This window comes from Gossypium hirsutum, chromosome A05 (assembly GCF_007990345.1).
Source record: "Gossypium hirsutum isolate 1008001.06 chromosome A05, Gossypium_hirsutum_v2.1, whole genome shotgun sequence".
Taxonomy (NCBI): domain Eukaryota; kingdom Viridiplantae; phylum Streptophyta; class Magnoliopsida; order Malvales; family Malvaceae; genus Gossypium; species Gossypium hirsutum.
This window is the reverse complement of record NC_053428.1, coordinates 10,071,949-10,086,676: the sequence shown is the minus strand read 5'-3', so window position 1 is coordinate 10,086,676 and position 14,728 is coordinate 10,071,949. Positions and strand designations below refer to the sequence as shown.

Genomic DNA, 14,728 nt, shown 5'->3' with positions numbered 1-14,728 from the left:
CTTTTCAATAACTACCACTGAGACTTCCCTTTTCTTTTCTTTTTTTTTTCATAAATTATGAGGATAAAAATTTTTGAATTATGATATACTTATCTATACCTATGCAATTATGATAATATATAATTAATTATAGAAATAAATATTAAAATTATATATGAATTTTGATCTCATGTAATTATACACATGAAATTTTGATCGTGGTTCATATGTACACATATGAACCTTGATTTTGATTCAATTATATACATTTAAAAAAATAAAGATATCAATTTATTTTCGTATTACATTAATAATGTTGTTAATAGTTTGTAAAAATTGAATCAAATTAAAATTTAATGTAAAAATTATACAAAATCAATGTTGTTGGTGGTTTGTGAATATTGAATTAAATTTTCATGCATAAAGTTGTACAAAATCAAAATTTATGTATGACATTGTACATTGGACCAAAGTTCATATATAATTTTGATATTTATCCTTGTATACAAAATTTAAAAGTATAAATATTATATATGAAGGGAATATAAAAATATGAAAAAAATGTAAAATTGTTTTTTATTGACATTCCCGATTAAAAAATCTATTAAAATAAAAAAAATTAATTTTTTGTATTTTTATGAAATTTTCCAATAATTTATTTTTATATATGAAAAAAGTTGTAGTTTACATAACTAGTACAAAGATTAATTACAATAAAATGAATGGAGTGTGATAAAATTATTTTACCAAAATTTAAATTTAAAAGATAGCTAATTCAATGACTTGAATGTCAAATCATTGAATGTCCAGTTTAAATCTACTAAATAAAAAAAATTAAATGATTTCACATCCATATCAACAAATTAAGGATTGTTTTAGTTATTGAAGGGGAAATTAAGGATCCATGAAACATGTTATAACTATTTGTATTAAATACAATGATAATAAAAGAAATAACATAATGACTATGAAAAGACTCCAACCATTTGTTTCATAAGGTATCAGTTTTTTCTCTAAACTTCTGGTAAATATCGCTTTGGTAGAACTTTCGGGTTCTCATCACCAGAATTAGAGAACACAAGGCTCCAAAGCAGCTAACAGAAGCCAGTATTATAAACGACAGTCTGTAACAATGACTGCCAATGCATGTCAATTGTTTCACTGCTAAGCCTTTGGCTGCAACATCCTTCAATGCTTCTGTGTCGTAGATGGCCCCCGTAACCTTCACTTTAAATATGTATGATCCAAGAGGACTTGCAATTTGGGCACAGTTAAACAATGTAGCATAGTACTTCAAGCCAAACAGCTCAGATATAATGGCAAATATTAATGGTAGTTGTGCCCCGAACGTGAATCCAATTATAACTGATGCTATATACAGTGCACCTGGGAATGGAAAGGCAATCAAGAGATAGCCAATGCATGAAAAAAGAAGCACCATCGTCATCATGAGTGGCCGTGGAAGCTTGTACTTTACCATCAGAATTTCGGAAACAAATCCAGAAAAAACTCTCCCGAAAAAATTCCAGATGCTAATAATTGATACAAAAGTAGTCACTATTCTATTGTCATATCCAAGCGACTCACCAATTTGACCCAAATTGTCTACTGCAGTTAAGCTTGCCCCAAGTCCGAAAATTGTGGTAACAAGGAGAATCAACATATCAATGCTGGTGAGTGCTTGCAAAATTGTGTAATCCATTCCTCTCTCCGGCTTATCGAAAACGGTAAGGAAACATGATTTTTCTATCTTTTCATCAACCTGTTTTGAAGAAGTAGGCTTCGTTGAAGTTTCTTCACTTGATTCAACTACTTGTGATTTAGACTGCTCAATTGTTATGGCAGTTGGAGGTTGTTTCTTGATGTTCCAAACTACTAACGCTTCTCTAATCGAAATATAAAGAGAGGCAAAGAGAAGTAAACAGAGCACTGTGGTAATGACAGCATTTGTTCCTTTAGAGAATGTGATTTTTCTCTCTATTAAAGTTTTTGCCATAAGAAGAAGTGCTAAAACAATTGAGAGAAGCAGGAATTGGTTGAAGACTCGATGTTCATTAGGATGCTTAACGGGCCCCATTGTCCGAATTGTGTATATAAATATTACTGAAAGTGCAGTGGGAAGACATGCAATAAGAAAGATGAGAGACTTTGAATCGTTACCGTATACAGCCAAGTAGACCTGTGTTATAATAGCACCGCTTAACCCTGCGTAGCCCTTCAAGAGACCTATCAAAGATCCCCTGCTTTCAGGGAAGTTCTTGACAGCGGTAACGACGCCTCCTGTATTGGCAAAATTCTGGGAATTGGCTCCAATAGCCATGTAAACGCACATTTGCCAAACCATGGGTTTGGCTATTTTTCCTGTCACGGCTAACCATATCATGAAATAGCCGCCAAAGTTGAGTGCAGCCCCAAGTAGTAGCACAAACCAAGTGGGTGTGATCTCGGCAATAAGGCCAGTAAGAATCCCAACATTAGCACCAACATCCTTGGAGAAGCCTAAAAGATTGATGGTTGTCTGATCATAACCAAGAGTGGTTTTGATCTCGTTGGAGTAGGTTCCGAATAAATAGACTGAACCAGAAGTCGCCATGATTAGAAAAGAGGCAAAAAGTGCAAACCATCGACCACGGAGGAATTCTAATGTAAAAGGTAATATTTCGTTGCGTTTGAGTCCTCTTTTTGTAGAGATGCTTTCTTTTGCTTCTTCAGTCATACCTACTTCTCGATGCTTTCTTAGAGAAAATTATGATTGAAGAAAAATTCATAAAGCAAAGAGAAAATTATAAAGGGAGAAGAAGTCACAAATTAAAGTTTCTGGTTAAAGTTTTAGTTCATAAGAAATTTATATAAACCAAAGTTCAATTTCTTATTAAAGAGTTTGTTTATGAGAAAGTAATTTTATGCAATACAAACTTATTGGTGGTGCAGGGTGAAATGTTTTATATTAGATTAATTATGGAAGAGTAAGTTTAAGAGATTTTTGTAAAAAATACAGTGTTTTAAATATATTTAAATTCGTATTTATCTTTTCATTCAAAGATTGAGATAAATTATTGATAATATTAACTTTTTTTTTTAAATTTATATTTTCTTTTAACTTGTACATCGATTATTATATGTTCAAAATATTTTCGTAAGCATTATATAATAACATATGCGGCATATTCGATTTTGTTAAAAAATTTAAGTAGTAATTTAATATTTAAATAAAATATATTTGGGTATATATATTAAACATATTTTTATCCGATACCAATACTAGATAGCATGGTCAAGTTCGAAATAAAATTAAAATTAGATAAATTGGATAAATATTTTTATAATATAAAATATTTAAAGTTTGGATAAATATTTTGTTTCAAAATATTTTTTTAAAAAAATTATTTACAAATTCAATAAATTATGTCACCTACATATTTTTACATATTACTCTACAAAATTCTTGTCCCAAATATTGCATAAACAGAAGTATGTCAATGTCAATCTCCAGGACAGAAATATTTGTAGCTTAAGCATATTACATGCAATGTTATATTATATGCTAGTTTGTGATTTCTACTATTCATAAGCTAATTTTATTTATTTATTTATGTAATACGAATTTTAATATAATTTAATACATAACTGATAACTTTATTTTTTTTATTAGCATGCTAATAAATTTTTAAAAAATATGAACCTATTATAATATTTTTTAAAGATAAATTTATAATATAAGGAAAAGTAAACTACACAAATAATCATTTGACTGTAAAATAATTCTCATTTTAAAATTTTAAAATAAAAATTTTATAATTTGAGCACCCACATTATATAATTCGTTTATTTTGATTATTACCATTAAAACTCTAAGAAAATTTGACATTTTTATATATAGATTAATCATTAGATGCCACATGGTAAATTTACCACATCATAAGTATTGCATGCCACTTTAAATGATTAAAATATAATTTACTCAATACTAATTATTAATTAAAATAAAAAAAATAATTAAATAGTTGAAAAACCCCCTAAATTCAAATGCCATCTTCTCCCTCAAATTTTAACTTAGAATTTGAAAAGAAAAAAAAAATTAAGAAGAACGATAGGATGAACCAACAAATAGTGCTCTCAAACAGGACCTTCATCCACAACAAGCTATATAGAAATTAGATCAGCCCAAAAGAAGCATTCGTTTTTTTTTTCCTTCAATTTTTCTTGATTCGTTTTTTTCCATCAATTTTTGTTCTTGCTTTAAATTTAAAGGGGAAAAAAAATCCCCACTAGAGATTTGCAATTGAAATTTTAGGCATCATTTTTGTAAGAATTCAAATTCAAATTCAATTCTCTGAACTTATTTTTTTCTCCAATAACAAATGTTTAAAGAAAAAAACCAAAATAAAACCTAGAGTTTTATTTCAAAAAAACAATCTTTTTGCAGACAAAAAACGACACTTTATTTTATGTTTGAAAGAGAAATTTTTTCAAAAAGTTTACGAATCAAACAAGATTGAAACTTGAAAGGGAGAAAAAATGAATCAATAGTGTTAGCTAAGTAGATTGAAACAGATCACAAAAGAGAAATCTATGGATTTGAGTTGTTTTTTCTTGGTGATGGAAAATTGGGAATGTGATTTTATTTTAAAATAAATTAAGATTAAACCTTATTTATATATTTTTTTGGTTGTCCAATATATCCATTGGAGCGAGCTACCTTTCGCGTTCGGGAAGCCTATTAAGCAGTAGATGTTAGTTATGAGTTTTAATGTTACTCTATATTCAGAGTGAGAATCAAACCCTCATTTATATTAAAAGATTGAGAATTAAAATGATAATTTTTTATTTTAAGAAAATCAAAATTTAAGAAATATTTTCACGTTAAATTTCCTTTATAATTTTTAACAGAAATGACCAAAATGAACATATTATGTAACGTAAGTGTCTAAATCATAAACTTTTTATTTTAAATACCTAAAATGATTTTTTTTATACTTGAATAACTAATTATGTAATATACCCTATAAGTCGGTAGTAACACTACTTTCAAAAAAAATGATAATAACTCTAATTTAGTGTTATATATATAGAAATGGTTTTGTGTTTGATTTAGTCCGATAAATTAGTGGTTAAAAATAAAAATAAAATTATTATGTAGGTGGGTATGAGGAAAAGAAAAAGTGTGGGTCCAGAAATTGAGGGTTGATATATACAAGGGTAGTTGATTTTGCAATTGTGCAATACAAAGAATGATTTAATTACGTACGTGATGGATGGATTTGAAATGGCTAGCTTGTTGTTTGAGCAACATGAGCAATTCTTCTTGGAAAAATCAATAGAATGAAAAAATATTCAAAATATATTTATATTACATGGGATGATGTGTTGATTTTTTATAATCGAAATAAAAACTTCGCTATATATTATCAGTATTTTCTTTGAACTTCTTGTATATGTCACTTTTGTAGAACTTGCGGGTTCTGGCCACTAAAACTAGAGAACTCAAGGCACCAATGAATGTAACAGAAGTCAAAATTATAAAAGGTAGCCTGTAACACCGAGGACCAATGCAAGTTAACTGTTTCACTTGCGACCGTGTTAGACCTTTTGCTGTAAGATCTTTCATTGCCTCTCTATCGTATAGAGGCCCTGTAAGTTTCACATTCAATATGTATGATCCAAGGGGACTAGCCATTTGCCCACAATTGAACAATGTAGAGAAGAACTTGAGGCCAAAAAGTTCAGAAATAATGGCGAAAATTAATGGCAGCTGTGCACCAAACGAGAATCCAATTATGATGGATGCTACATAGAGTGTACCTGGGGCTGGAAAGGCAACCAACAGGTAGCCTACGCACGAAATTAGAAGCACTATCGCCATCATGAGTGGGCGTGGAAGCTTGTACTTCACAATCAGGATTTCGGAAACAAATCCAGAAAAAACCCTCCCAAGGAAATTCCAGATGCTAACAAGCGACACAAAGCTAGTTACTGTTTTATTTGGATATCCAAGCGACTCACCAATTTGGCCCAGGTTGTCTACCGCAGTTAAGCTTGAGCCGAGTCCACAAAATGTTGCAAAAAACAGAATGCACATGTCTATGCTTGTTAGTGCTTGCAAAATTGTGTAGTCCTCTCCTCTCTTGGGCTTATCACACAAGGTAAGGAAACAGGAATTATCATCAAACATAGCCTCTTGTTTTGATTTATCACTTCTCCGTTTGGTGTATTAATTGTTGTCTTGGTTGGCGGAATGATTGGTTGTTTCTTAAGCTTCCAAACCAGTAGTTCTTCTCTTATTGCAATAAAGAGAAGAGCGAATAGAAGAACACAAGCCACGGTGGTAACGCCAGCATAAGCTGATTTGGAGAAAGTAATGACTTTCTCAGTCAAAGTGATTGCCATGAGAAAAACTGCTAGAACAATTGAGATGAGGAGGAAATGGTGAAACACTCGCCCTCCATTGGGGTGCTTAACAGGCCTCAATGGTCGAATTGTGTACACAAATACTATTGAAATCGCGGCTGGAAACCATCCTATTAGAAGTATGAGAGATTTGGAATTATTTCTATATACAGCCAAGTAAATTTGTGTCACAATAGCTCCGCTTTAGCCTGCATAGCCCTTTAACAGACCTATCAATGAACCCTTGCTTTCAGGGAAGTTCTTAACACTGACAACGAGTGCTCCTGTGTTGGCAAAGTTTTGAGAATTAGCTCCTATAATGATGTAAATGCACATTTGCCAAACCTTGGGCTTGGGGATTTTTCTGTCACAGCTAACCATTTCATGAAATAGCCCCCAAAGTTGAGGGCAGCTCCAAGTAGGAGCACAAACCAGGTGGGTGTTACCTCCGCAACAAGCCCGGAAAGAACCCCGATATTACCACCAAGATCCTTGAAGAAGCCTAACAGATTGATTGTTGTCTGTGTTGTTCCAATAAGGTCGGAAGCGTGTAAATTATTGTACTAAAAAATCACACAAAGTTCAATTCTTAGGGAAGAGAGGTGGATCACATGGATCTCTTAAATACCAAGTCTTTCCTTAGTCAGAATATCCCTTCTATAGTAATTTAATAGCACAATTAAATACTACTATTATACCCTCAAATATTGAAAGAAAAATAGGACAAGAAAGAACACAAGAGTTTTAACTAGGTTCGGTAAATTATACCTACGTCCTCGGGCACTAACACCAGATGATAACTTTACTATCTTCAAAATATTACAAACAAATAGAATTCCTTGAGAATTCTCAAATGGGAGAAGAGAGAAAACTAAGAGAGAAAGATTGGTTGGGATGAATTGAAATGAGAAATGAGAAGGCCTATTTATAGTTGAGGTTTAAGGACCAAACAATAAATAGCCCATTATCTCAAGGACCAAAAAAATTTATCCCATGCCACTTTTTCAAAGTCAACTTTAGGGTGCTAAACTTGCACCACTTGGATTGTTTTCCATTAAAATTGTCTGCCATTAATCATAATGTTAACAATCTCCACCTTGAAGATTTGATTAGGATAATCACATCTTCACACACTTCCTTCAACTCCCCAAATTCGATAAAGCTATCTTTTGTAGTGCCTCCAAATGCGCTCTCGAGCGCCATACACCTAAAGGTGCTCAAATTCTCAGGATGTTAATCAAGTTCAAACAATGATTAAACTTGATTGTTGTTACCACCTTGGTCATCATATCTGCGGGATTATCTGCTGTCGGAATCTTCTGAAGTAGAATTTTTTCTTTTTCAAAGACTTCCCGCACAAAGTGATATCTTACGTCGATATGCTTGGTTCTTGAATGATAGACTTGATTTTTCGCTAAATGAATAGCGCTCTGACTGTCACAATATAAACTTATGTGACTTTGAACAACTCCTAAGTCTTTCAACAATCCATTAAGCCAAATAGCCTCCTTAACAGCTTCTGTAACTGCCATATATTCTGCCTCTGTAGTAGACACAGCTACTGTAGACTGTAAGGTAGACTTCTAACTCACTGGGGCTTTCGCAAGAGTAAACAGATACCCCGTAGTTGAACGACGTTTATCTAAATCACCAGCAAAGTCGGAATCAACATATCCAACTACAAATTGACCAAGTGCTTCATCCTGTTCAAAAATTAAACCAACATCTACGATTTTTCGAAGATACCGTAGAATCCATTTCACAGCTTGCCAATGTCCTTTTCCAGGATCATGCATATACCTGCTCACAACTCCAACAGCTTGTGAAATGTCAGGCCTCGTACACACCATCGCATACATCAAACTCCCAACTGCATTAGCATATGGGACTTTCGCCATATATTCTCTTTCATCTTCAGTCTTCGGAGATAATTGAGCACTAAGTTTCAAATGAGAAGCAAGTGGGGTACTTACATGTTTTGTGTTTTCATTTACACCAAAATATTGTAATACCTTTTTCAGATATTGCTTCTGATTCAAACAAACCTTGTCTCTCGGTCTATCTCTACTTATCTCCATGCCGAGAATCTTCTTGGCCTCACCTAGATCTTTCATCTCGAACTCTTGATTCAACTGAGCCTTCAGCTTATCTATCTCATTTTGGCTCTTCGAAGCGATTAATATATCATCAACATACAAGAGTAGATAAATGAAAGATCCGTCATGCAGCTTCTGCAAATATACACAATTGTCATATTTGCTTCTTGTGTACTTCTGCCTTCTCATAAAGCTATCAAATCACTTGTACCACTGCCTCGGGGATTGCTTCAATCCAAATAGCGATTTGTTCAGCTTACAAACCCAATTTCTACCACCAGCATCTGTGTATCCTTTGGGCTGAGTCATATAGATCTCCTCTTCTAACTCACCATGCAAGAAAGTCGTCTTAACATCAAGTTGAGCTAGCTCCAAATTCGACTGTGCTACCAAGGCCAACAAAATTCTAATGGAGGAATGCTTCACAATAGGGGAAAATACATCATTGTAGTCAATTTCCTCCTTCTGAGCGTAGCCTTTAGCTACCAATCTTGCCTTGTAGCGAATATCCTTCTTGCTAGGAGATCCATCTTTCTTTGCGAATACCCACTTGCATCCGATTGCCCTTTTACCTTTCGGTAATTGCGCCAACTCCCAAGTATTGTTCTTCCGGAGAGACTGCATTTCTTCATCCATGGCGCTTTTCCATTTATCACTTTCTAGGCTTTGTATTGCTTCTTGATAAGTGATAGGAATATTATCAACAACGGGAAGGGCGTAGGCCACCATATCAGTAAATCGAGCAGGTTTACGAATTTCTCTCCGTGGCCTTGCAACTGCAACTGGTTCTGGTGTACTTAGTGGTTCTTGGGTCAGAACCTCTTCAACCTCTAATTCCTCCATTGTGGCTGGAGAATTAGACTTATTAACTGGGCAAATCCCCATCTGCTCAAACTCCACCTGTTTTGGAGTACACTCCACCTGCTGTGGAGTATTGCTCGTCTGAATATCTTTATCTGCTACCTTTTTCAATGTGGCAGATTCATCAAAGGTAACATCTCTGCTACAGATCATTTTCTTTGTGCTTAAGCACCAAAGACGAAATCCCTTCACTCCAGAAGTGATTCCCATAAAGAGAGCTTTCTTTGCCCTTGGATCTAACTTTGACTCCTTCACATGGTAATATGCAGTGGATCCAAACACATGTAAGGAATCATAATCTGTAGCCGGTTTTCCAGACCATACCTCCATAGGAGTTTTTCTTTCTAATGTAGATGATGGCAAACGATTAACAAGATGGCCAGCGTATGTCACAGCCTCAACCCAAAATTGCTTGCCCAACCCAGCATTGGACAACATACATCGAACTTTCTCCAGCAATGTTCGATTCATACGCTCTGCCAATCCATTCTGCTGTGGTGTATCCCTAACTGTGAAGTGTCGAACAATACCATACTCTTGGCACACATCGAAGAACGGATCACTTTTATATTCCCCTCCATTGTCCGTCCTAAGCCGCTTGATTTTCTTGCCAGTCTAGTTTTCGATCATAGTTTTCCATTTAAGAAAAACTCTAAGCACTTCATCCTTAGTTCTCATGGTATACATCCAAACTCTTCTGGAAAAGTCATCAACAAAAGTAACAAAGTAGTGTTTTCCTCCCAATGAAGGTGTCTTGGAAGGCCCCTACACATCTGAGTGAACATATTCCAAAATACCTTTTGTATTATGGATAGCAGTACCGAATTTCACTCTCTTTTGCTTTCCCAGAACACAATGCTCGCAAAATTTTAATTTGCAAGCCTTTGCACCTTTCAACAATCCTTGCTTTGCCAGAATTTGCAAGGATTTTTCGCTGGCATGTCCCAACTTCATATGCCACAACTGTATTGAGTCCAATTCTTTGTTGCCGGAAGCTGCAGCGACTGCTCCAATAACTGTACTACCTTGGTAGTAATACAAGTTATTTTTCCTGATGCCCTTCAATATCACAAGTGCGCTAGATGTCACTTTCAAAACCCCATCTCTCATAGTAACAACTGAACCATTGGATTCCAAGGCTCCCAATGAGATGAGATTTTTCTTCAAACTGAGCACGTACCGAACATCAGTCAGAACTCTGGTTGATCCATCTTTATTCTTTAATTGGATTGAACCTATCCCAACAGTTTTACAGGCATTGTCATTGCCCATATAAACAACTCCTCCATTTAGTTCTACTAAATCAGATAACCACTCCCGGTTAGGGGACATATGATAGGTACAACCCGAATCCAATATCCACTCATCTGAATGGAACGACGATGATGATGCAACCAGTGATAGTTCAGAGTCACTAGTATCATGCTTAGCAACACAAGCATCTACAGCAGCTTTTCCCTTATTCTTCAGCTTTGGACAATTTTTCTTCCAGTGGCCTTTCTCATGACAAAAAGCACATTCATCTTTCCCGAGTCTGGACTTTGACTTTGATCTCCCCTTTTGAGTTTTCTTCCGAGTGTATGAACGACCTCGGACTACTAAAGCTTCTGTATCTCTGATTGAGTTTTTCTGTTTGTCCTTCTTTCTCTGTTCATAACTGTATAAGGCCGCACAGACTTCGCTCAGAGATATATCACTCCTGCCATGAAGTAGAGTAGTTTCTAGGAACTCAAACTCCTCAGGAAGTGACCCCAACAGCATCAAAGCCAAATCTTCATCTTTGAATGTCTCATCCATATTCAGCAAATCAGTGACTAACTGATTAAATTTGGTGATGTGATCATTCATTGTGGTACTTGGGACGTATGTGAAGCGAAACAGTCTTTTCTTCAAGTGGAGCTTATTTTGACTGTTTTTCTTCAAAAAATTTTCTTCAAGTGCCACCCACAACTTATTTGCAGAAGTGTCCTTTGAAAAAGCATACCTCTGCTCTCGAGAAAGGCATGATCGAATTGTGCCACATGCCAACCGATTGATCGCCTTCCAATCTTTCTCCTGTACATCATTTGGTTTCTCTTCATCAATAGCAATGTCTAGACCCTGCTGAAAAAGGGCATCTAGAACCTCACTTTGCCACATACCAAAATGGCCCGTGCCATCAAAGATCTCCACGGCCAGTCTTGCATTTGCAATTGTCGGTCTTGTCCACATGGACGATGTTGAAGCTCCTACACCGACCGTTTTCTCCATAATCTTTCAATATACCTAAGGAAATCTTTTTTGATGTGGAAGATCAGTTCAAACTACAACCACAGAGCATACTACGATTAACCTTCGGCTCTTGATACCACTTGTTGTTCCAATAGGGTCGGAAGCGTGTAAATTATTGTACTAAAAAATCACACAAAGTTCAATTCCCAGGGAAGAGAGGTGGATCACATGGATCTCTTAAATACCAAGTCTTTCCTTAGTCAGAATATCCCTTCTATAGTAATTTAATAGCACAATTAAATACTACTATTATACCCTCAAATATTGAAAGAAAAATAGGACAAGAAAGAACACAAGAGTTTTAACGAGGTTCGGTAAATTATACCTACGTCCTCGGGCACTAACACCAGAGGATAACTTTACTATCTTCAAAATATTACAAACAAATAGAATTCCTTGAGAATTCTCAAATGGGAGAAGAGAGAAAACTAAGAGAGAAAGATTGGTTGGGATGAATTGAAATGAGAAATGAGAAGGCCTATTTATAGTTAAGGTTTAAGGACCAAACAATAAATAGCCCATTATCTCAAGGACCAAAAAAAATTTATCCCATGCCACTTTTTCAAAGTCAACTTTAGGGTGCTAAACTTGCACCACTTGGATTGTTTTCCATTAAAATTGTCTGCCATTAATCATAATGTTAACAGTCTGATCATAACAAAGAGTAGTCTTGATCTCGCTGGAGTAGGTTCCAAATAAGTACGTTGCACCAGCTCCAGCCATGATTAGAAAAGAAGCAAAAAGTTGAAACCATCGGCCTCTCAGAACTGTACCGTAAAAGGCAGCAATTCATTACCTTCGGGCCCTTGTCTGTTCGACATGCTCCCCTTTTTATCGTCATCCATATTTTCCAATTTATGTATTTGTTGAGGCTATGGTTATGGAAATTGATATATATATATACATACAGAGGTTTTTTTTTTTGTATAGAAAAGGAATACAAATAAGAAAATGTATGTTGTGTGCTGCAATAATATTTGGAAGGCCGCATTCTGTAAAATTGACACGGGTAGAAACTTTTTCCATTCCGAGTTCCTAGCATTTGATTTCGGTTCTAGTTTCAGACGGATGCCCTATTCTTATGGACATTTACTTCAGTCTATGCTTTTGTTTTTATTTTTGTAAAGACATGTAACTAACTATATGTCTATATATATATATTTCTAAAAAGATGTTATAATAGAAGAAAAGGTTTGAGTTATGATGTTACCTTAATATCCAATCCTAGATTTTAAGGATTGAACTTCTCTTTTCCTGCGACTGAAATTCGAGTATTATACTAATAAAGCATAAGATGGCACATTATTTTTAATAATGCTCACTCCTACTCTCTTTTATATACATATATACACACTTGCGATTATCAGAAATTAATTTTTTCTTTTCTTTTTGGTATGACATGGTAGTCAAAAAGACTAAGAAAGAAATTTAATCAAGTCCATTTCTATCAACTGTGATTTCTGCTGAATCACATAAAAGGATATTAGCAATTCCAGTAGGTCATGGGTATGTATGAGCTAAGGAGGAAGGTGGTCCATTAATTAGTTTTGTAGAAAGGTGCAAAGGTCCATAAAATTGAGCCCTTCATTTCTATTCATACCGATTCTAATAAAGATTCGTGGTTTAATGGATGTTGGTAAAGGAATCGGCTTTGTTCTATTCTCCCGGCCTTTCTGCACGGTCTGTTGGGCCTATGAATAAATACCAGACTGGCAGACAACCCACTCATAGTCATTCATCAAAGTCGAGATGGAAAAGAATGGCAAACATAACAAAAGATTGGGCCATCGATGGATGATCAAGTTCCTTGTTTCATTTAAATTTTCAAGCCTTACTGTTACCTAACACGAGCACACGGAAACATGATAATATGCTTATAATTTGCCCCCGTTACCAATAATTTACTACATTCCTTTGTCAGTTTCCCATACAAACATTTGGCCTAGCATGTGCATGGACAACTCACACTTCAAAGCTTAGGATTCATGGTCGGTGCCCGCAAAAATGTTTCAGCTCTTTATATTCATGGTCTTCCAATCGGGACCCTTTCAAGCCTCTTTCTCCAATGCTTTGATAACTTTTAGGGCAGGGAGCAGCCCTGCATTTGACAGGTTATTATTGGCTAACTATTTCAAGCTGTTTGATGGATGCAAGTTGTAGAGTATTCGACAAAGGAATATGATCCAAATAAACAGTAGAGGGGGCCTTCATGTTTCCAACTTTTTTTAAGGTTAATAGCAATGGTCCCAAGATGGGTCCAGTGAGAGCAATAATATGAAAAGATCCAAGCTTAGAACTGCTCTATCTGCCTTGATATTACAGTTTGGTTCATACAAATATACTACGACGGCTTTCGGCCCTTCACGCTTCAGAAGGTAATATTCATCTATTTCATAATTTTCTTCTATTTTCTGTTGCACAAATATATAATATATTTACATATATACCGGAAGCTCCATTCATCTCTGTTCTAACTCCATCATGTCAGAGCAAAAGACTGAAATCTACAACAATCCATCTATCTTATCATGTAAGATAGGGAAATTTTGTTTATATTATGAATATACGACCACTCGTCGCAATGCAACCTCTTGTTCCATGTCAACTTTTTCTCCTGGATCGAATCACCTTAAGCTTTGGTCTTTCTTCTTTCTTTCCTTTTCACTGCTTCATATTGTGCTCATCATCTTCAATGGTTTATTGTAATGTGACTAATGTTTGAAAATAGATGGTTAAGAATTTAATACTAAAATTTTATCAAAACAAAAATAAAACTCATTGAGAATCCATTCTTTTGTAGTTTACTTTCAAAGACCTTTATATATGCCAGCAAAATTTAACTCAAGACCACCACAATGATAATGATATGTCTAAATCAAAAGCTCCATAATTACACTCTTGATGATGAAATGAAACTGATATATTGGCATAACTTCATCAAGACTGAATATATTTGGGGTTGGGGGAGGGGTCAAGGCATTATTTAGGTGGTATGCTAAAGTAATTCCTTGACTTGTATTTGGAATCTCAACTTTCAAGTTGAAGTGATTGCTTCTTACCTCCAGGGTTCATTGAATTGTTTTTGATATTACACACCCTTAAAATTGTATATATGTTTGACATACTGCTTCCCG

The 14,728-nt window shown here is 34.9% G+C and overlaps 1 protein-coding gene and 1 pseudogene across 1 annotated transcript; both read right to left on the bottom strand.

Annotated features, from left to right (window-relative positions):
* Positions 1-880: 880 nt before the first annotated feature.
* On the bottom strand, positions 881-2,842 carry LOC107960769 (uncharacterized). Its single transcript, XM_016897052.2, has one exon. It carries the CDS (start codon positions 2,693-2,695, stop codon positions 971-973), a length of 1,725 nt encoding a protein of 574 aa, XP_016752541.2. The 5' UTR covers positions 2,696-2,842; the 3' UTR covers positions 881-970.
* Positions 2,843-5,377: 2,535 nt separating this feature from the next.
* On the bottom strand, positions 5,378-14,666 carry LOC107960770 (protein NUCLEAR FUSION DEFECTIVE 4-like; annotated as a pseudogene).
* Between the last annotated feature and the right edge of the window lie 62 nt (positions 14,667-14,728).